Below are 22,853 nucleotides of genomic sequence, written 5' to 3'. Positions count from 1 at the left end.
ACAAAATTTGTTCTCTGTGCTATGTTTCACTGTCGGACTCTAGTCCAACATACCTATCCGACCTCACCCATGTGTACACACCAGCAACATACTTACGCTTCTCTTCTGACAATCGTATACTCATTATTCCCACTATGAAAACAAAGTCACGTCATATGGACAGCGTTCTTTTGCATACCAGGGCCCAGCAACGTGGAATGAATTGCCCACTGAACTTAGACCCAAAGACACAGTGATCACATTCAAGAGAGCTCTCAAAACTCACTTATTTTGACTGCAAGAACAAACTTAAAGACCTATTAATGTTTCCTGCCTTAAATATTCTCAGCATGTTTTTGTTTTTTTAATGTTTTCTCATTTCATGGTGTTTGTTTTTGTAATCATATTATTATATGTTTTTTATCTTATAGGTGTTCTCTAATGTTGTAAAGCACTTAGAGCTTCTAAAGATTAGGTGCTATACAAAGTCCTCATTATTATTATTATTATTATTAATCATTTGGTTTAATAGGTCAAGCACTATGGTCTTTGTAAGTGAGAACAGGCATTTGTGTTTATGCAAATTAGTTAAATGATTATTTACAGGACTTACAATTAGTTTTAGATTTTGAAAATGCTGATGATATTAGAGACAAGATATTAGTTTCTCTAATTAGCAAGAGTATCTTGTATATATATTTTAAAGAAATAGATATTTTATACTTGAACTCTGACAATCTTTGCCAACCCTTACACTTAAACTATATTTATTTAACATTTGTATTTTGAGGAAGAGGTTGAAAGTGAGTGTGAGTCTGATCAGATAAATTATAATCATTTATATGTTTTTAAATCAGCTTCTAGACAACTCATTAGTGAGATATCAGATGTTTAGTTTAATGTAGGAAACACAGATCTATGTACCAGAAACAATCAAGCCAGTTACAGAAATATGGTATCAGGATGTCTCCTGTGAAGTCAGCTAGGCTGATATATATAGCGTGCGCGGTAAGCACGCTAAACTGCCACACAAATCAGTTGTAAGGTAGGGGTTTTTCAAAGTCAATATCTAGCATTAATAATCCTGCGGGAAACATTGTGCCTCTCAAAATCATTAAATTATTAAATATCGAACTAATTATACTAAAATAGTCACTAACATACCGACTAACACTCACTTATAATAACTATAACCGCCCCACCCACCAAATTAACTTAACAAAGCATTCCCTGACCTATATTGCACTAACAATATTTAACCACAAACTGACTAGCACTGGCCCAAAACAGGAGCTAAGTACCACATACTAGCAATTCCTGGATGAAATCTTTGAGACAACTTGTTGTTAAAAGATTTTTCATCAAGGGCAGCACACAACAAAAGTAAACAAAATAATTTATTACTGGAATTTTTAACCCTAATACAACTATTATTTAACATATAATCATTACATATACTCAACCAAGAAATACTAACTCAAATTCACTATATAATCCATTCACTAATTTTAAGCTTCACACTAATAATCTTCCGACTTTATACATAAATAATCACGGGCGGTATAACGCGAGTATATCAAATTACTAAAACCAGCGCATTTCACGCTAGTCGCAGACCGCTAGTATAAGCAAACCAAAGCATTTAACAACCAGTGGGAATCGTCCTCTCATAGCAAATACCAGGGACCCCTCCACAAAATAAACAAGTGCAAATGCTACACTATTAAAGACCAAGTGCATCATACCCAGCACAACTAAAACCCTTGGCCTAGCCACCAATCAAAAGCAACCTACCAATGCTCACCTTGGGTCAACAGTTAATCCCGCTACTACAAAACATCGGAAGCACTACATTAATTACAGACTCAAGAATTAACACACTAAAATAAATTAACATAAATATTAAATATGAAAAAAACCTTTTACTTAAAGTTAAAATAAACAAAACCACAAAATCCAACCCTCAGCAGGAGCTAGGCAAAATATACTAGCAAAATTCCTGAGTGAAAATCCCCCAAGTAACAAGCACTGGGAACTTGGAGATTTTTTCACAGAGGGCAATTCAACACCTAACCGCAAAAACCTACAACCAATTAGATTCAACCTCTCATAAAATATCGGACTGAAAAAACACGCTATACAAACATACCCCGCCATAGAAACCGGAGTGGGTGTTACATACACAAGAAAATACATGTGGACCTAACAACAACAATAGAAAAATATACAAGCATAAAATTATTACATCAACAAAGAAACAAGAATACAATAACATGGCCACCAATAGAAATAAAATAGTACTTGATGACAAGAAAAGGAAAGAAGAAACAAAACAAATCAGGAAAAAGCAAAAAATGGAAAAAGCTGCAGAGCAAATAAATATAAGCACAAGTGACACTCAAATGGCTATACACATGGGAATTTACCATAACAACCCAGCATTCAGAGAAGTTAGCATACATGAATTACAAGTACAACCAATAACACAGGTAAACAACACCCAAACAAGCAGAATCACCAGATCATCTATTAAAAAAACCGAAACCCAAATCCTGACAATCGAGGATGCTATAAAAAGCAAAACGACAAAGGGGAAAAAACTATTCAAAATACAAACCGAAACAAAAATGGACAAAGAGCAGGACACAACACAAAGGCAGGAATCAAATGCTAACCCAACACTTACAACAACAGTAACACATTCAGTTAGTAGAACTGAAAAACAAATTGCAAAAATCACAACACAGATAGCAAAACCAGTAACAACAACCCACAAAACAACACCTACAAAAAGCAAGGAAGGTACAACACCACCACCAAAAAAACAAAATAGTCCAAAACTAACACCATCAGCAACAACAACACCAACAAATAAGCAGCAAACAGCGAGGTTACCAACAACAACAACAACACCCAAACAGAAAACAACATATTGTTCGACAACACCAACAACACACCCAACAACAACAATGCCAAAAAAATCCAAAATACCTACTCCCATAACTACTACAACAGGAGCACCCACAATAATAACAACACCAACGACTAAACAGCAATCCATAACAACAACAACACCACCCAAACAACCAACAGCAAAGAGGATGGCAACACCAACAACACCTCCGACAACAACAACACCAAAAAAGACAAAAATACCAACTCCCATAACTACTAAACAGAGCATGGGCACTACCAAAGCACACAAGCCAAAAAATATACAATACACAACAGTCAACAGGCTGGACCCTCTACAAACATAACACCAAAAGAGATGGCAGAAATTGAAGTGGCAATCAAGGAAGCAGACAAACTCGAACAGGGGATTGTACCAAAGACGCATGATTACACAATCCACACCAGTCAACAAGCTGGCCCCTCGACACACATCACACTACAAGAAATGGAAGAAATTGAAAAAGCAATCAGAGAAGCAGACCAACTTGAACAGGTGACAGCACATGACAACAACTTTCACAAAGAGACAAATGAAGAAACATACTCCAATAAAGGCAAAAAACCAAAGGGTAAGAAACAAATAATAAAAATTAAAAAAAACAACTGAGCCACAAAAGGAAAACCCTGACGTACTGGAAAAAACCCAAGCAGAAACTACAAAGAACCAAGGGGCCCCGAGAGGCCGAGTGGTCTAAAGCGCTCTCTGTTACGGATCACTGCCATCTCACCTCTGTCTGCATGGGTTCAAGTCTCGGATTTGGCTAATGTGGGTATGTGAGAAAGCTTGCCAGTAGCTTCTCGTGGGTCAGTGGTTCTTTCCGGGGTTTTCCTGGGTTCATCCTCCACCATTAATACTGGCCGCCATGTATAGCCTATCGTGTGCTGAAAAATGGCGTTAAACCCTACAACAACAACAACAAAGAACCAAACAACAACTCGGATCTCAAACCAACAGACACAAGAAGACACAACAGGTAAAAAAAAAAAAAAATCTTTCAGGTGACCAGACAAAAAGGGACAAAACACAAAAACAAAGCAAAGGAATCCGACTAACAGCAACCAACAACACCAGAAATACCCCTACCATCCAACCGAACTAACACTTTACATAACAAGTCCAAACCCTAAATTCATCCATCTAAGTAGCACAACCATAGCTGCATCACTAAATAAAAAACATTCAGGCACATATAGAATTAAAACGCCCAACACGCACTACATAGTTATCTGGTGTACAACCAACAGGCAGGTGGCTGAATACCTTGTGCTAGACAAAATATCAGGAATGACAATTAAAGTCCAAAGACATCAATCCGTGAACAAGAATAGGACAGATACAGCAAACACAAACACCAATAAAAACACTATCCCACATACCACAGAAGGCGAGCAGAACAACAACAGAAGCCCAACCCAAGGAACATCCAAGAGCAACACAAACAACACATGACATACCACAAATGGTGAGAAACAACACAAAGAGACACCAAAAGCACACTTCAAAGCCATATTAAAACTAACATGACCATACAAGCACTACATGACAGAGGACATAGAGTATGATTTACACTACTATGGCGTACCACACAAACGAGTCATAAAATTAAAAAATAGCAAGGGACAAGAAACAACCACAATACTGCTTGAGTTCCACGACCCACCACCCAAGAATATAAGAATAGGACCCTACGCGAAATCAAAACAACTCAACAAGTATATAAACAAACCTTGGTTCTGCACAAACTGTAAAAGGTGGGGACATTTTACCACCAAATGCCATTATCAATCCAAATGCTTCAAATGTGGGGGACAACACAACCAGCAATGCAAAGACAGAATGCAAAAATGTGCTAATTGTAGAATCAACCACTCCCCCAACTCGCACGAATGCCCACATACTAAAACGGCGTATCGAACAATGGAAATAATGGAACATAAACACCTTCCATACTATGAAGCAAGGAAAATAGCAAATAAACCAGGACAGACAACCGCAAAAACTGCTATTACAAAAAGAAACTCAATACCAGGAACTGCGACCAATCTACCAACCCAAGGACCAAACAAACTGACAGAAAAGAACATGCAACGAGAAAAGAACATACAGTGAGAAACACACCCAAACACACAATCAAATAAACCAACAAATAAAACCATAGGAATAGGTCAACAAAATAAAACTAATAATGAAGGAGCTATAGAGCTGAATCTAATTCAAAAAGACATTGGTGCCTTCCGGGAAGGAGTAAAAAATTTTACAAAAAACAATGAAATACAAAAACAAAATTTCTTTCAACTCATAATAAAAACTGATTGGATCATTCTACCCTAACACTAATTAAAATCTAAAACTAAGCAACCATATAAACGCTCTGCAATTAGAATGGATACCAACGGCAGCTCAAACTTTGAAAATAGGTTACTCATCTGGCAATGGAACTGCAGAGGACTAAAAACAACCATGGGGAAATATCTGCAGTCATTGTAAATGCTAACCCTAAACCAAGCATAATATGTTTGCAGGAAACAAATCTTACTACTGCAAACAACAGTATACCAAAAATTAACGAATACTACACTACATACATAAAAAACAGAAGTAACGGCATAAGGGGTGGAGGATTAGACATTTATATACACAACACCATAAAAGAAACTAATGAAGCTAATCCCACCATAGACCTAAATGGGAGCCCCATAGAAAATACCAAGTAATAAATATCAAATTAAAATATAAATCAATAACCATATATAACATCTACGACCAGGTAGCTCGATGTAAACCCCATACAAAGCTATGTAGAAATTTTTAAAGAAAGGGGCCAAAGTAGTGTTATTTGCAGGGACTTTAACGCACATAACTTAGAGTGGGGTGGAGACCATACTGACTCCAGGGGGAAAAATCTAGAAACATATACTCTTGGAAAACCAATTAGTAATTTTAAATACTGGAACTCCCACCAGATTAGACCCTGGAACAGGAAAGCTAACCCCTATAGATCTAACTATTGCCACACCCAACATAGCTCTAATCAGTGAATGGGAAGTACTACAACAAAGCACCCTTGGCAGCGATCACTTCCCAATATGCACAACAATATACACAGAAAAAACTAAACAACAAACTAAAAGCATACCAAAATGGAAAACCCAAAAAGCCAATTGGAATACATTTTATAAAGCACTAGAAAAACGTAACATTAGCTGATCTACAAAACAATGACACCAATCAATTCTATGAAGCCATGAGACAGGCCATCAACAATGCGGCCACAACTAGCATACCAGAAACACGTGGCAAAATAAGACACCCATACCATGGTGGACAGAGGAATGCTGATTAGCAATTCAGGCCAAAAAGAAAGCTCTAAATCGGTTCAAACATACAAAAGTAACAGCAGACTTCCTCAAATACAAATGTAAAGAAGCTACAACCTGGATTACAATCATGGAAGCAAAAACCAACTCATGGCGAAAGTACTGCTCCACACTTAACCACAAAAGCAACTCTAAAGTATGGGGAAAAATTAAAGCAATGAAAGGAAACACCCCAAAAACAACACCAAATATACATGGAGTGGAAACTAACGAAGAAAAAGCCAAACAACTGGCCCAACACTTTGCGAATTCAAGCAGCAACAACAACCACACAAAGGAATTTATGAGACAGTGTTCCATTCTTGAAGCTGAATTCCTGCACCTATTTAGTGACCAAACAAGCAACAATAATACACCACTAAATGATTTATTTAATATAAATGAATGGAGAAAAGCACTACATAACAAAAAGTCTACATCACCAGGGGAAGACCAAATAGGCTATGAATTTTATAAAAACATACCCCCAACATGGAAAACATAATCCTGGAACTAATTAACCAAATATGGCAAACTGGGAACATTCCAACAACCTGGAAACAAGCAATAGTCATTGCCATACCTAAACCTGGAAAAGACCCTACAAACATTAATTCCTATCAACCAGTCTCCCTGACCAACACCTTATGCAAATTCATGGAGACTATGATAAATAACCGCCTAAAACACCATCTAGAACAAAACAAATGATTATCCGAGAATCAAAGCTGATTTAGGCACAGACAATCTACTATAGATCAACTCATCAGACTAGAAGCTAACATCAACCTCGCCTTCTATGCAAAAAGGAAAAAAGACCGACACCTCATTGCAATCTTTTTAGACCTTGAAAAAGCCTTTGACATTGTGTGGACCAAAGGACTAATATCCAAACTCAACCAATATGGTATTACAGGTCGCATGCATTGCTGGATCTCAAATTTTCTAACAGGAAGACAAATCAAAACCAGAATAGGGAATGCACATTCAGAAACACACACATTGGATAATGGAACACCACAAGGAAGTGTGATTAGCCCTACACTATTTAACATCATGGTCAATGAACTCAGCAAATATGTTAACACCAAACAAGTAGAACTATCACAATTTGCTGACGAGAGTAGTATCTGGAAAGCGGGTAACCCAAAAAGCCGGGAAACTATTAATCAAATCCAACATAACCTAAATAAGATAGGAACATGGGCCGACAACTGGGGCTTCAAGCTTTTTTCTCCATCAAACAAACGCAAAATAACATACCCTAAACTATATTTACAAAACACCCCAATAAAATTTTTTAAAAACACGTACTTCCTAGGAATGTTGCTGGATGAACAACTAACCTGGCAGACCCATATTACCAACATCATTCAAAGATGCAACAAAGATCTAAACCTACTTAAAAACATAAAGGGAGCAACATGGGGAGCAGACCAACAAACCATGTTAATGTTATATAGGTCACTAATTAGATCCAAACTAGATTATGGCTGCCAGGTATATGTATCGGCAAACACAAATGTACTTCAAAAATTAGACAACATCCAGTACAAAGCACTAAGGCTCTGCACAGGAACACTTCCAAGCATCACCTAAGAAGAATTACAAATCTTAACAGGGGACTTACCCCTACGCCTAAGAAGAGAGGAGCAGACCCTCAGGTATGCTACTAGGAACTCCATACATATGGATAACAACCCTACCAAAATTACAATTAACAGATGCCTAATACCATTTAGGCCAAAACTTGTCCCGAATCCATCTGCAGCTAACAAGGTACACACTCTCTGTACCAAATTAGGTCAATGGGGAATACAAGCTGAACAACACCAACTAATTGACATAACACCATGGAAAAACAGCACCCCAAACATCAACCTAACAGCACAAAAACTTGGGTCTAAAAGTGACAACCCAGTAGGAATCCTAGCGGAAGTACAAAAGATTATAATGGAAGAATATCCAACACATGTAAAAATTTACACAGACGGTTCCAAATCACAAGAGCTAAACAGAACAGGAGCAGCTGTGGTTATACCAGAACATAACATTGAAATAGCTGAAAGACTCCCAAATGACTGCTCAATCTATACAGATGAATTCTGGGCAATAAATGAGGCACTAAAATGGATTGCAGATACAATCATAAACCAACATGTAATCATCACCGACTCCCTAAGTGTACTTAAATCACTGGAATCTGGCCTATCCAAAAGCAGAGCAAACCTAATGGAAACAGCACTACAAACAGTTAGGGAAATAGAAGCTAAACAACAAAAACTGACATTCCTGTGGGTACCCTCACACATTAACCTACCAGGAAATGATAATGCAGATCTAAGCACAAAATCCAGCCTCACAAAAAACACAACAGTGGCCATGCAATATAGCATAACAGAAATATACAGCCAAATAACCCAAAAAATAAACAACAAATGGCAACAAATATGGGACAACAACACCAAGGGCAGGCACCTAGCTAGCTATACCAATGGCAAAAAAAGGTTGATAGGCATATTACAGTACCCAGGACACTACAAAACTCAGATATCAGAATTATAAATAGAATAAGAACTGGCAAAACCCTGCTAAGGGAAGCTTTGGAAGACATCTTAAAAAAGGACTAGATAACTACACCCAATGTCCTTACTGCACAAGTATAGAGACTCTGGAACACGTCTTTAATCATTGCCCCAATACCATTCACACAGAATGGAACTCCAAAAACAACAACAAAAAAATCAGGTCCCCCTACAAATACCCAGACTTCCTAAATCTTAAAACAAACAGCAATAAAGAACTAACATATAAAAACATAATATCATACTTAAAACAAATAAACAAAGTATGACAAACTTTGACCCAAGGAGTTAAGAGCAACAATTGCTGGCTGAAGAGTGAACTCAAGGTCTGAAACAAGACAAAAAGCAATCAAAAACAAACAAAGCGAAGGTTACTAAATAGGCACCAAATAAAGAGGACAGGCACTTTTGATAAGTCCCCAGGACCTGATTACTCAGCAAAGGTGCCTGCATACTCAATAAATACACTTAAAACAATAAACAGGAATAAACAAACAACAAAATATAGGCAACAGGAATTAATCAACGAGGACAGGCTCCTTTGATAAGTCCACCCGGACCTGAATACTCAGCAAAGGAGCCTGTACAACATAACAACAAAACAACAAGGAAGTTAACTCCCCTTATAAAAGACAGAAAATAGGAGTTAAACTACAGATAATAGGATTTAAACTAAAAGAGGACAGGCACCTTTGATAAGTCCACCCAGACCTGAGTATTCAGCAAAGGGGCCTGCACCTATTAACAAGTAACATAGGTACAAGAAAAATAACCAAAAAAATCACAATAAAGACAAAATTAAGGAAAAGAGCACACCCCTAAATACGCAATGCTTCTCCAGTCTCTACCCTCCGAACTTTCTCAAAATGCATGTTTGAACATACTAACCATAACACCTAAGGTCTGACAACAAGAACAGAACATTACTTAATTCCCTAAATTTAGAAATATAAGGTGACATAAGTCCAGTCATCAGGTCCCTCCGCACAAGGTGGAACAGAAATAAAGTTACAACAAAAACTATAAATTAACAACGCACTACACAGGGAACACAGCACTTCCTTCAGACCAAGCGCTGACATCTTTTTTCTTAGAAAAAAATAAAAAAATAAAAAAAATATATATATATATATATATATATATATATATATATATATATATATATATATATATATATATATATATATATATATATATATATATCCATAAAATAGGGCTTGAGGCACAATGTCAATTAAGATGGTGGTTGTGTGGCAGTTAACAACACAGAACAAAAGAAGAGGAGTCCAACAGGAAAGACCAGCAACCCACAACAGTGAGGGAAGGAAAACACAGACAAACACAGACATCTATCAGTTGCCTCAAATAGAGTTCTCATTTTGGCTATTGGAGAACTCTTTAGATACACCACTCTTTTTGGGCCCTAATTCAATATGATCATTTTTGGACACCGCCATCAACATTTAAAACTCAAATTACAATACAAGAACAAAAATTACCAGGTGACAAATGCCTAACAGACTTGGCGCTTAAAATTTTATTTTTTTAATATATATATATGAAAGTACACTCTGTACACAAACAAAAGGAAAAAAGCTACTTAAGTCAAAAGTAAATCAAAATTTAATAACTCCTAAGATTAGGTTAATTACTGTGGCTAACACAACATTGGTATATTCAGCATCCACTAGTACAATTGGACTAAATTTGAACAAATAGGCTTTGGCGTTTCTAACAACATGGACTTGTGATGTCGGTCACCTCCTGGATATATGTCTTCCCTCCTTTGCCACGCTCAGACATTATAATTAAATAGTGCGGCCATCGCACACAAACACAGGGATGTAGTGGCTCTATTCCTACAAACCCGACCAATTAAATAGCCTGGTCATCAGGCATTAACAAGACTCAAAAGTACTTAGTTTACATAAGCGTCTATAATTTATATTCATATTCGTATTTGGTTAGAGAGAGCTTTTGAATTTGAATTAAAGAAATATGTAACATAGATGTTTGTTTGTTGGCTCTACCTGCTAATTCCCCAATGTAGCTGCCACCTACCCCACTCAGCTACAACAGTTTGGTGGAGAACCAACGATCCTGGTCTTCTAGATTCACTATGAAATCTGGATTTAATTGCAGTATGATTGGATTTTATTTGGATTTTACAGCCTAATTCATGGAATCAAAACCACTGATGAAAGTCACCTGATAGATGCAACAGCTTCCTAATAGAATAGCTCCCTAATTCGAGATTTATCATTTGGACCTATGCCGGAAGAAATTTAAGGGCCAGGATTTAACACACTTCTACAAGGATTTCCAGCTCTTTAAACTTTTGATCTGTGAAACAGAAAGAATACCATCTCAGGATAATACGTCTCAGGATAATACGTCTTAGGATTATATGTCTCAGGATTATACGTCTCAGGATTATACGTCTCAGGAGCTATTTTCTCCCTTTTAAATAAATGTAAATAGAGACAACCTAAATTTCCCATTATTTATGAAATGGAGTTAATTCTTCATTATTCTCCGTCGTTATCAGATTATACTATCAGTGCTTGACAGATGCTAAGGCTATCAATCGACTCCACATGTTCTATAATGACCCTAGTTAGTCAAATGGCTAATTTGTTATGCCTTGACCTTACACATTAACACATACACGAGGCCTGGGGTTTTGAGCCAGCCTCAATTTACACAGCGAATAAATAGGATACATCACATCAATCAATTACTAAATCATTTCAGTCGATACACACTTATTCTTAATCATACGTGAAATCTTCTAAATTCGGCGAATTTACATGGATTCTCATAATCAAATTAACTAATGTAATGTATTAAATTCTTAGAACATAATTCTTATGTAACCAAGACGACAAATTCAAACAATTCGTCAAACTTATCTAAAGAAGATTAATGCACGACATTCCTATGCATAAACTCAACACAGTTATACTTCATAAAGCAAATTATTACACGAATGTAGAAAAAAGATTCATGCAAATACAAGTAAATAACTTAAGCAAAGCATTAAATATGGCTTAAAAAAATTACATGGAATTGTCACACTACCTTTGCTTTCAATGTTCCTCCCTCTAATCGGCAAATTAGTTCTTCGGTTCCTTTCGACAATAGTCCCCTTTGGACAACAGTTCTTTTACGAGGAATTTCTTGCAAATCCCAAGGAGTCCTACTTTTGGGTTTCCTCTTACAGGAAAAGCTTAGACTGATTAAAATTTCCGATGTGGCAATTTTAAAACCTAGAAAATTTTGTGTGGGAAACACGCCTCTTATTTAGCGTAACCAATCAGAATCAAATATCTCTGCCACCTTTTTCCAGAGGCGCCAAAGTCAGGGTCAGCTTGACCTGGTAGTTTGAGTAAGAGTTTCTACGATTTCTCAATTGAGACAATATTACCGTGAAAATGAAGTTTTCCATGTCCCTAATAGTCCGTCTGGCTGCTGTATAAACAAATGCTTAATTAGGAACAAAATTCTCCCTCTAAAGGACATTACTGTACACGGTAGTATGGCGATATGATACGCGCCTGTCTCCATAAATCTAATTAATGGTTCTCTGGTCTCAACTAATGTATTCTTGTTAGATCGCCAGAAAATTTGCCCCTTCACATTGGACATGAAATGCATCTTCCTTTAGATGTTACATTGGATTCAATTGAAAATGGAAAATTATCAGAGTCAGCAGCTGAATATTTACAAAAGTTGAAAAACAAACTTCATGTTTTGGACAAAGCAGCACAAGATAACATTGGAAGAAAACAGAAACAATACAAAGAATATTTTGACCGTAAAGCATCCAAGCCAAACTTCTACTTGAGTCAACGTGTATGGTTACACAACCCAAAAGTACCTGTTGGGAAATCTTCAAAATTCCACAACAAATGGACTGGACCATACTATATTAGTGTTATTTGGTCCTAACCACATGTATCTGTTACGTGATTGCAGTACTCATAAGCTGCAGAGAGCTCTGATTCATGCTAATCACTTGAAAGTATACAGTGATCCAGCACTACAAGAGCAGCACTCTCTGACTGAACAGCGTGAAAGAGGTCATGGTGACCTACTGATTGCACCAGACGTGGAGAGAGAGCCCTTCCAGGAAGAAGATTCAGTGAGACCTACAAAGGGCCCATCACATGGATCAGACCAGTTAGAACTCTTGAGGGACCCATCCCGAGAGTCAACGCAAGACTGGGGAATAGTTGAGCCCTCTGTGTAATTGCTTAAACCTGGTGTTAGAATGGTCACAGCATAGCCCACTGTGTAATTACTTAAACCAGGTGTTAGAATGGTCACAGCACAGCCCACTGTGTAATTACTTAAACCTGGTGTTAGAATGGTCACAGCACAGCCCTCTGTGTAATTACTTAAACCTGGCATTAGAATGGTCACATAGCAGCCCTCAGTTTGTAATTATTTACAACTGGTGTTAAAATGGTCATAGCACAGCCCCAATTTTCTAATTACTTCCAACTGGTATTAGAAGTGTCACAGAGCAGCTCTCAGTTTGTAATTACTTACAGCTGGTGTTAGAATGAACACTGCAGGTTTCAGAAAACATTTTTTAAAAACTGAATATAGGTCATTAACATTGTCATTAACATTGTTAATGTCAGTATCATTATTATTGTCATTGTCATTAACATTGTCAGTATCACTATTATTGTCAATGTCATTAAAATTGTCAACTTATATATTTCAATAATCATTGGAGGAGTAGAAGCTTATTCTGGGTAAGAAAAAAATTGTACTTGCTTGATTTGGCAAGTCAAGCTTAAAGATATTCAACCCCTGCAATATCTAGAAAAGTTCAACACAATTTGTATGTTTGTTTGACATAACAAAAGTAAAATATTTGTATATCTGAAAATACAGTTAATATTTGATGGATTCTGTTGTTTGTAATTCAACAGAAAATTACCTTTTTCTTGTGTTTCAGGGAGGAGATCGTACGGAGGGTTGAAGGTTATAACAAATACCATGAAAATAAAAGAGGACAGGCTCTGCAACTGAAAGAGGTAGGTCTGATTTGTATATAATATATGGTTAAAAAAGGAATTACAGAGTATTGCCAGGTAAAGCAACATCTGTATGTGTATCTGTCTGTTATTTTTATTTTCATATTACATGTATTTATTTTTAGCTTTAATGGTCATAGATGAAAATGGTACTGCTCAGACATACAATATGGCCACCACCATTACCATCTTGAAAATCTTGTTATTGTTTCTGCACCAGAATAGATGGTCATATCAATATGGAGTTTTCACTGAAAAGCATATGATCCCTGGTTGGACCCAAATGAAAATGGTGTTAATCTGATATACATTATGGCCACCATGGCAGCTATTGTGAAAATCTTGTCATCACTACTGCTCCTGAATGGCATGGTCATATCAAAAAAGGGTTGTCACTAAAAGACTTTTTATGTTGTGTAGTTGGTCCTAAATGAAAATGGTGCCAATCTGATGTCCAATCTGGCTGCCATGGCAGCCATCTTGAAATTATTGAAGAAATTGTTATCACTACCCCTCCTGAATAAATGAAAATGGCACTGATTTGTAATATCCAATATGGCCACCAAGGCATCTGTCGTGAAAATCTTATTGCTACTCCTCCAAATAGATGATCATATCAGCATGGGTTTTCATTATAGTGCAAGTCACATGGGTTATGTATGCACATTTACTCATTTTAAATTAAATATAAATTGTTTGTTTAAAATTTAACACTAATTTTCTTTAACCAAAGTCAGTTCAGTCCTGATTATTGAATGATCTGCACCTTAACTGTCACCAAGAAACTTCCAGACAAAAATTATCTATCACAATGGACTTTTACAATGGTGGCCATGTACTAAACTTGGGTCAAAATAAGAGCGTGTCGAGTGGAATCATCACAGTCGAGTGTAGTATGAATTTATTTATCAATATGCATAGCTTTCATTTTGACATCACAGCACGCAGAGTGTACTGGATCACACCTTGAGGTTCATTTCGTCCAAAAATTTATACATTATACATACTTTAACATTGATTTTACTAATGAGGTACACCATACATATAATTTTACTAATGAGGTACACCATACATATAATTTTACTAATGAGGTACACCATGCATATAATTTTACTAATGAGGTACACCATGCATATAATTTTACTAATGAGGTACACCATACATATAATTTTACTAATGAGGTACACCATGTATATAATTTTATTAATGAGGTACACCGTGCATATAATTTTACTAATGAGGTACACCATACATATAATTTTACTGATGAGGTACACCATACATATAATTTTACTAATGAGGTACACCATACATATAATTTTACTAATGACGTACACTGTGCATATAATTTTACTAATGAGGTACACCATACATATAATTTTACTAATGAGGTACACCATACATATAATTTTACTAATGAGGTACACCATGCATATAATTTTACTAATGAGGTACACCATACATATAATTTTACTAATGAGGTACACCATACACATAATTTTACTAATGAGGTACACCATACATATAATTTTACTAATGAGGTACACCATGCATATAATTTTACAAATGAGGTACACCATACATATAATTTTACTAATGACGTACACTGTGCATATAATTTTACTAATGAGGTACACCATACATATAATTTTACTAATGAGGTACACCATACGTATAATTTTACTAATGAGGTACACCATGCATATAATTTTACTAATGAGGTACACCATACATATAATTTTACTAATGAGGTACACCATACACATAATTTTACTAATGAGGTACACCATACATATAATTTTACTAATGAGGTACACTGTGCATATAATTTTACTAATGAGGTACACCATACATATAATTTTACTAATGAGGTACACCATACATATAATTTTACTACAGTACTACATAATAAAATGTGATCCATGACCATCTTCATCTTATAAAAGGAACTGTTATATTGAAGGGTAATATAGTAAGGGATTGCTTTATGATTGGCAAATTAAAGCATGCTTTAAATACAGCATTCTCACTCTTATAAAGTCACCCCTTCTGTTCTGAAATACTGGCATTATAAAAGGGGTGGACACTCTAGACACTTGAGAGGGACATAATAGTTATGATATCCCATTTTGGTGTCTTGCAAGGCCCTCTGATGAGGGGAGAGGCCTCTTTTGAGAAGGGCCTTTCTAGAAGGGGAATTAAAACCATATATATTTGTGTGTAAGTCAGATCAAACTGAATAGACCCAGATTGTCCATTGCATAATGTGCCAGCATATCAGGGTTTGTGCCCTTTGTTGTTTACATCAAGACCAACTGCAAACAACATAGACCCTGATCTGCTTTCACACTGTGCAGTAACAACATAGACCCAGATCTGAGGTCACACAGTGCACTAACAACATAGACCCTGATCTGCTGTCACACACTACACTAACAACATAGACCCTGATCTGCTGTCACACAATGCGCTAACAACATAGACCCAGATCTACCAGTGCATTATGTGATAGCAGATCAGGGTCCATGTTGTTTGCAGTTGGTCTTGATGCAAACATGATTACATATGGTATATTGGTAAAATATAGTCTGTTGATACATTTTTGCTTGATAGATTTTGTTCTAATTTTGGTTGTGGTGGGAAAAAAAATAGTATGACTCTTTATAAATTGTATAAATTTAATATTGTTTTACATGAAACACATTCATTGTGTCACAAAACACCATCATGATACCATGCAATCTCTAAAACATACAAAGTCATTTCATTCCATTATTTTGCAATTTGTGGGATAAATTTTAATGTTTTAAATATATCTTAAACATTTTCTCTGCCTATGAGAATTATTCAACCTGTTAAATACATGTAATATATGAAATGATCACCTACAAATCAATTTCATGACTTGAAAGCCTTTTCACATTTTGCCTTAGGATGAGGGTTCCCTGCTGGTGGAAGGACCTTTAAGAATCTTCTGGGGCCTAAAGAATCCAATTATGTTAAGGCAGAATGATGATATTCCAGTGAACCCTTCGCCCAGAAAACGATACAGTGTTATAGTAGACAACATGGACCAGCAACCAACCACTAATGTAATCCAGGTAATTTATAGTTACATACAGGTAAACTTTAATTGCACCTCACACAGGTAATAATAAGGAACATAATTTATTGTACATGTAATATTCCCATGAAGGACATACATTATAGAGCTTTGCAGATTTAAAAAAAAAAATACTGCTAACTGTATTTGAAATCCAGGTAGATTTGTTATTTAGATAAATGAAAATGTAAATTGGATAGTTTACCATGAGCAGTTACTTTATCAAGATGAAAACTCCATGTCATTGATTTGTGTCTCATGAAAGATGCTACCCGTACAGAAATTTCTAATGAATTCCATATGGAATACTTCAGGAATCTGTATGGAAGAGATATGGACTGAAAAACGTATGGACTCAGACAATTTATTCCATATCAATTCCATAAGTACTTCACAGCAAGTGAAAATTCCATATGGAATAAAGTTGCAACTTTAATCCATAAGCACTTTTTTCCATATGGAAAGCAGGCTGATGTATTATAGCATCATGGAAAATACTCTGAAGAATTAATAACCTAAACTATCTGATTCAAATAGAAATATTGGTGTGAGTTAGAGTACATGTTTATGTCAGTGTAGCTGATGTAGAAGGATGAATATATACTCACATAAATTTCAAGAAACACATGCATGTCAGTTTTCTTTATTTCCACAGATGTTTAAAAACAAAGACATGACCAAAAAAGTAGAGAAAATGTAAACATGATCAGAAAATTAATATCTGGTAGTACAAGCTTAGATGAATCTTTGGACTTAGAAAATTTGGTGCAAGGTGGATTTTGGGCTTGATCTGATGTTTACTCTGAAAAATAATTGTTTTGGCTTCCTATTAAAATATGCTCTGCAAAAATCATACCCTAGTGAAAATGGACTGAAATTTTCACTCGAATGTCCTTTTTCACTAAAATTATGGTATTTTAGGAGATTTTACGAAAATTTCTGAAAATATCATTGAAAGTTTGTCATTGAAATTTCACTGACTCTGCCAACATTTCTGAAAATATCAGTGGGAATTTGTGATTTAAATTTCACTGAGAGTATGTCAAAAATTCTGAAAATATAGTTATATTTTGTGATTGTAAGATCACTGACATTTCAATAAAAAATATCAATAAGATATAATAAAAAAATTTTTTTTGTTTCTTGTACAATTTGAATGATTTTCAGCAGCATTATATTTCCTGTTTCTGATAGCTGTAATTTTATTGTTTATTTTGGGCACAATGACTTCTTTCCACATCTTTCCTTGTTTTCTGTTTTCCATTTTAAATCAGAATTTCAATTGAGATAAGGCTGTACAAAGGCTTTAAGCTCCAACTTGATATGAAAGAGCTGGTACCTTAACAGGAAGTTTGCAAGTGCCCGTATGCTCTTTACAGTGATCATCTTTTAAATAATAAATGAACAAATACTTATTAAAAAGTTCATTGTGGAATGGGACTGGATAGAGCATTAGTTTTAAAAAAGTTTCAGAGATGATATTAAAAAAAGAGTCCTTAGCGAGGAAAATCAGATTCAGGTCAGGAGAAAAGCAAAATTCTGATTTAAAATGGAAAACAAGAAAACTTGTTTGAGGCCAGTTAAATCCAGTTTAAGTTAAACAAAAATACAACAACAACAAGAACAACAGAATTTGAAAAGAAATATAACAAGGAAAGATGTGGAAAGAAGTTATTGTGCCCAAAATAAACAGTAAAATTACAGCTATCAAAAACAGGAAATATAAATATGGAATTTTCACTTGCTGTGAAGTACTTATGGAATTGATATGGAATAAAATATCTGATTCTATACGTTTTTCAGTCCATATCTCTTCCATAAAGATTCCTGAAGTATTCCATATGGAATCCATGAGAAATTTCTGTACAGGAAGGTCTTGGTAATTGTGACAGAAGAAGCTAGGTTTCTTCAGTGTAAAATAAGTTCTGCTTCACATTCCTTGAGCAAACGTCCACATCATTGAGACCTGTTGGTCAGTAATCACTGGAGTAAAGCATGCCCTACCTACATGCTGGCTGGCTTATAATGTGCCATTGATTATACTTTTGTTCAAAGTTTGACATAAGTACTTGAGCAGTAAAGATTTGCATCCTCTAGTATGTACCCAAATATCTATTAATTTGGGGTGGAGTTTTATTTGTCAGTTACTTTTGTCATCTGTGTAACACTGCAGAAATTAAAATCATAAACTCTGCCATGCTTATAAACAAATGAACAGCCTTATAAACTTTAGTAACTCTTTCTACAGCCTGAGGTATAGTGCATAGTGATCAGTTGACATTTCCTTCCAATTTTAATTAATTGTTTTAGTACAGCATCACTTGTATCATTATTTTAGAATGATAATATGCCCTTGTAAAAGTTTTATTTTGTATTAAATATTTGGATTTTGTTTTAAACTGAAAAATTCAAACCACTATTTATAAAAATACAGCTTTTCCAACAAAACCATACAGTGAAAAAATATCCAAAATGAATAGTATTTCAGGTCAATCTGTTGCCAATTAAACAAATCAGATCTTTCTAAAGCTCAGCTGGCTGCTGTATATGCTTGCGTAATATGCAGACATCAAGGTCTGTGTTGTTTGTTCAACTGATTACTCCTATGAAACTGTATACACTCAGATCTGTCAGCATTTTTTGCAATGGAAGATCTGGGTCTATGTAGTTTGCAATTGGATGTGACTTATAAACATGTATATACAGTATGGTTGCATTTACGTTTTATCTGTCCAATGTCATTTCTACTTTTAAGTCTAGTTTTATACCTTATGTCACAAAGTATTTTTCTGCCAGGAAGTAAACTGTTGTTGAATATTATTGTTTTTATACAGAAATAGTAACTGTATATTCAGGATTATTACGATATTCTTTCTTTAATAATAGTCTTCTGCTCTGCATGTACAATTTAAATTTAGATGTCCATTTTATACAGTATTATTCAGGAATCTACTTAACCTATAAAACTGACTTCTGCAGTGGTTTATATACAGTAATATTCATTCACCAAACTATATATCCTATGAAACTTCCTTGTACAGTTGTTTATGCAGTATTATTCATTCAGTAATTTTAATATATCTTATAACACTGCCTTGTACAGTGGTTTATACACAGTATTATTCATTCAGTAATCTATGTATCCTATAACACTGCCTTGTACAGTGGTTTATACACAGTATTATTCATATAAATGATTTAGTTATTATTCATTCAGTAATCTGTGTCTATAACAATGCCTTGTACAGTGGTGTATACACAGTATTATTCATTCAGTAATCTTTATATCTTGTAACTCTGCCTTGTACAGTGGCATATACACAGTATTATTCATTCAGTAATCTATATCCTATGAAAGGGGCCCCGAGTGGCCGAGTGGTCTAAAGCGCACACCGTTCCAGATCACTGCCATCTCACCTCTTTCTGCGTGGGTTCAAGGCTTGGCTAGCGTGGGTATGTGGGAAAGCCTGCCAGTAGCTTCGCATGGGTCGGTGGTTCTTCCCTGGATTTTCCAGGGTTCTTCCTCCACCAGTTATACTGGCCGCCATGTATAGCCTATCTTGTGCTGAAAAATAGTGTTAAACATTAGAACAACAACAACAATATCCTATGAAACTTCCTTGTACAGTGGTTTATACACAATATTATTCATTCAGTAATCTATATATCTTATAACACTGCCTTGTACAGTGGTTTATACACAATTTATTCATTCAGTAATCTATATATCTTATAACACTGCCTTGTATGGTGGTTTATATAAAGTATTATTCATTCATTATCTGTATATATCCTATAACAATGCGGTGTACAGTGGTTTATACACAGTATTATTTATTCAGTAATTTTATATCCTATAACACTGCCTTGTACAGTGGTTTATATACAGTATTATTCATTCAGTAATCTATGTATCCTTTAAACTGTCTTGTACAATGCTTTATAAATATTATTATCTTCCATGCTCCAGTCTCTTCATCTTCCTAAAATAAAGGTCTGTGGCACACCTAAATTTGCAGACTATTGTTTGTTGTTAAGTAGTTTCCAATGTTAATTGAATATTGCATAAGTAACTGTGTCAAAGATCCAGTGCCAGTAGTGTTTTCTCAATATCACCAAATTTTCAATCTGGCTGAATTTGAGGATGAACAAATGTATGAAAACATTTCAAGTTTGATATATTTTCCAAAATGTATTCAACATTGCTTACAAATATACTCTTGCCACAAAGCTGGAGTATTTTTTCCCATGTCACAAAACTAACAAATCTTCTTTGGGCAGGGTGTTACTATTATCATCCTAAGAGGTTTTTGAGGTATATTTTGTTTATGTCTTTGATGGATTAATTTCTAAATTATCATTTCACTGCAGAATGAAAATCGGAATAACTAGAATATAAAGTATATTTTGGAATTGCTGAAGATGAAAGCTCAGATATATAGATCATAGAATAAAGACTGACTTGCAAACCTGAAAACTGATGCATGGATCTTTTTGTGGGTTTGATTTGTAATTTTAATTACTGTTTAACTTAATGATTATAAATGAATTTTGTGATCACGCTTTTGCTTTATAGAAGTCAGAGAACTCTCCCCTTTCACGGATAAGTGGTTTTGATGACAGCATCCTTACCTCTCCTGGTTTTGAAGTTGTCAGGCGGAATCAGATTCGAAAATCTAACACAGTAGCTTACCGTGGGGACAGACCTAACAAGTGGAAGAGGGCCTCCATCAATGGCCATATTTATAACTTTGATGTATGTATTCCTCAGGATTTACTCAGTTCTCAAAGATATTCATATAAATGATTTTGTACCTCAGCTTATGGAGATTTAAAACTTTTTAAAGGTTTTTATCTGTTTAAATGTTGCTAAAGTCTTTTAGGTCAGTGCATAAATATTTGAATATACGTGTATAAAGGGAGCTTGAAATAAATGGTAGTCTGATAGCCTGATGCTAGTAAATTTGGCATCACATTTCATAATATATATTTTCATATCTTAAATGAAGTAGTCCATCTTACTAGCACAGTACTGACACTTCCCCATCCCAAGTTCTTGTTTTTATTAGTTGGATTTATTTCTGCATGTGTAATATTCAGAAAATCATGCAAAAATGAATTGATTTTCTTATTTTAGAAAAAAATGTGTATATATCTTTATATACATGTAAACATATATACGTGGTTATATTTTGGAAACTTAAATGTTAATCAATGAAACCATAACAGTCAGTACTGCAAGTCCAAAATGGTGGACTTAATGCTAGGACTAGACATATATTTGTTTTTGGGTAGCTAGGACTAAGTCTTGTCTTTAAACTTATTCTAGCAGCCAACAAAGCTCATAAGTAGCAAAGAGCTATACATAATAGAAAGCTACCAATAAAACTAGTGAATACATGCTAGAAACTGAACTAAGAAAAAATGTTACACATACGAAGATAATTCCTGCTGAAGTGAGAAATTTTCCATGCTATGCTAATTGGTTAAGCTGAGAAATAATTATATCTAAAAAGTGTAATATAAGCCAATTTTCTTATATATATGCCCTAAAACTGAATCTATGAAAGTTAGTAATTGTAATTAAACTCTCCCTGTCAACTTTGAAAATAAATTTGTGTGTATTTGTACATGAAGTAAAATTTCTCAGTTCAGCATTTACATGGAAATGGATGTGATGTGCTTGAAGAATTATTACATGTGACAATAGATACTGAGAATAGTATGCATTTATTATTAACCAAAGTCTGCCATATTTCAAGCACTCAATTTAGTTTTTTATATTTGTGTAAGATTTATTTGCCTAAATAATGAAATTTCCTT

General features: G+C 35.0%; 1 protein-coding gene across 1 annotated transcript in view; it reads left to right on the top strand.

Annotated features, from left to right (window-relative positions):
- The window catches only part of LOC149803268 (ras association domain-containing protein 4-like), a 155,866-nt gene that overhangs the window by 108,164 nt on the left and 24,849 nt on the right, over nucleotides 1-22,853 (top strand). Inside the window, exons 4-6 of the mRNA XM_089952926.1 lie at nucleotides 13,849-13,927; nucleotides 16,861-17,028; nucleotides 21,607-21,786. Of these exons, the coding sequence (XP_089809052.1) occupies nucleotides 13,849-13,927; nucleotides 16,861-17,028; nucleotides 21,607-21,786 (427 nt within the window). The remainder of the gene's footprint in view (nucleotides 1-13,848; nucleotides 13,928-16,860; nucleotides 17,029-21,606; nucleotides 21,787-22,853) is intronic.

The sequence above is a fragment of the Sinohyriopsis cumingii genome, chromosome 3, assembly GCF_028554795.1.
Source record: "Sinohyriopsis cumingii isolate HCF-2022 chromosome 3, ASM2855479v2, whole genome shotgun sequence".
Lineage (NCBI taxonomy): Eukaryota > Metazoa > Mollusca > Bivalvia > Unionida > Unionidae > Sinohyriopsis > Sinohyriopsis cumingii.
Note: the sequence above shows the minus strand (reverse complement) of the source record. Positions and strands in the feature narration are given on the sequence as shown.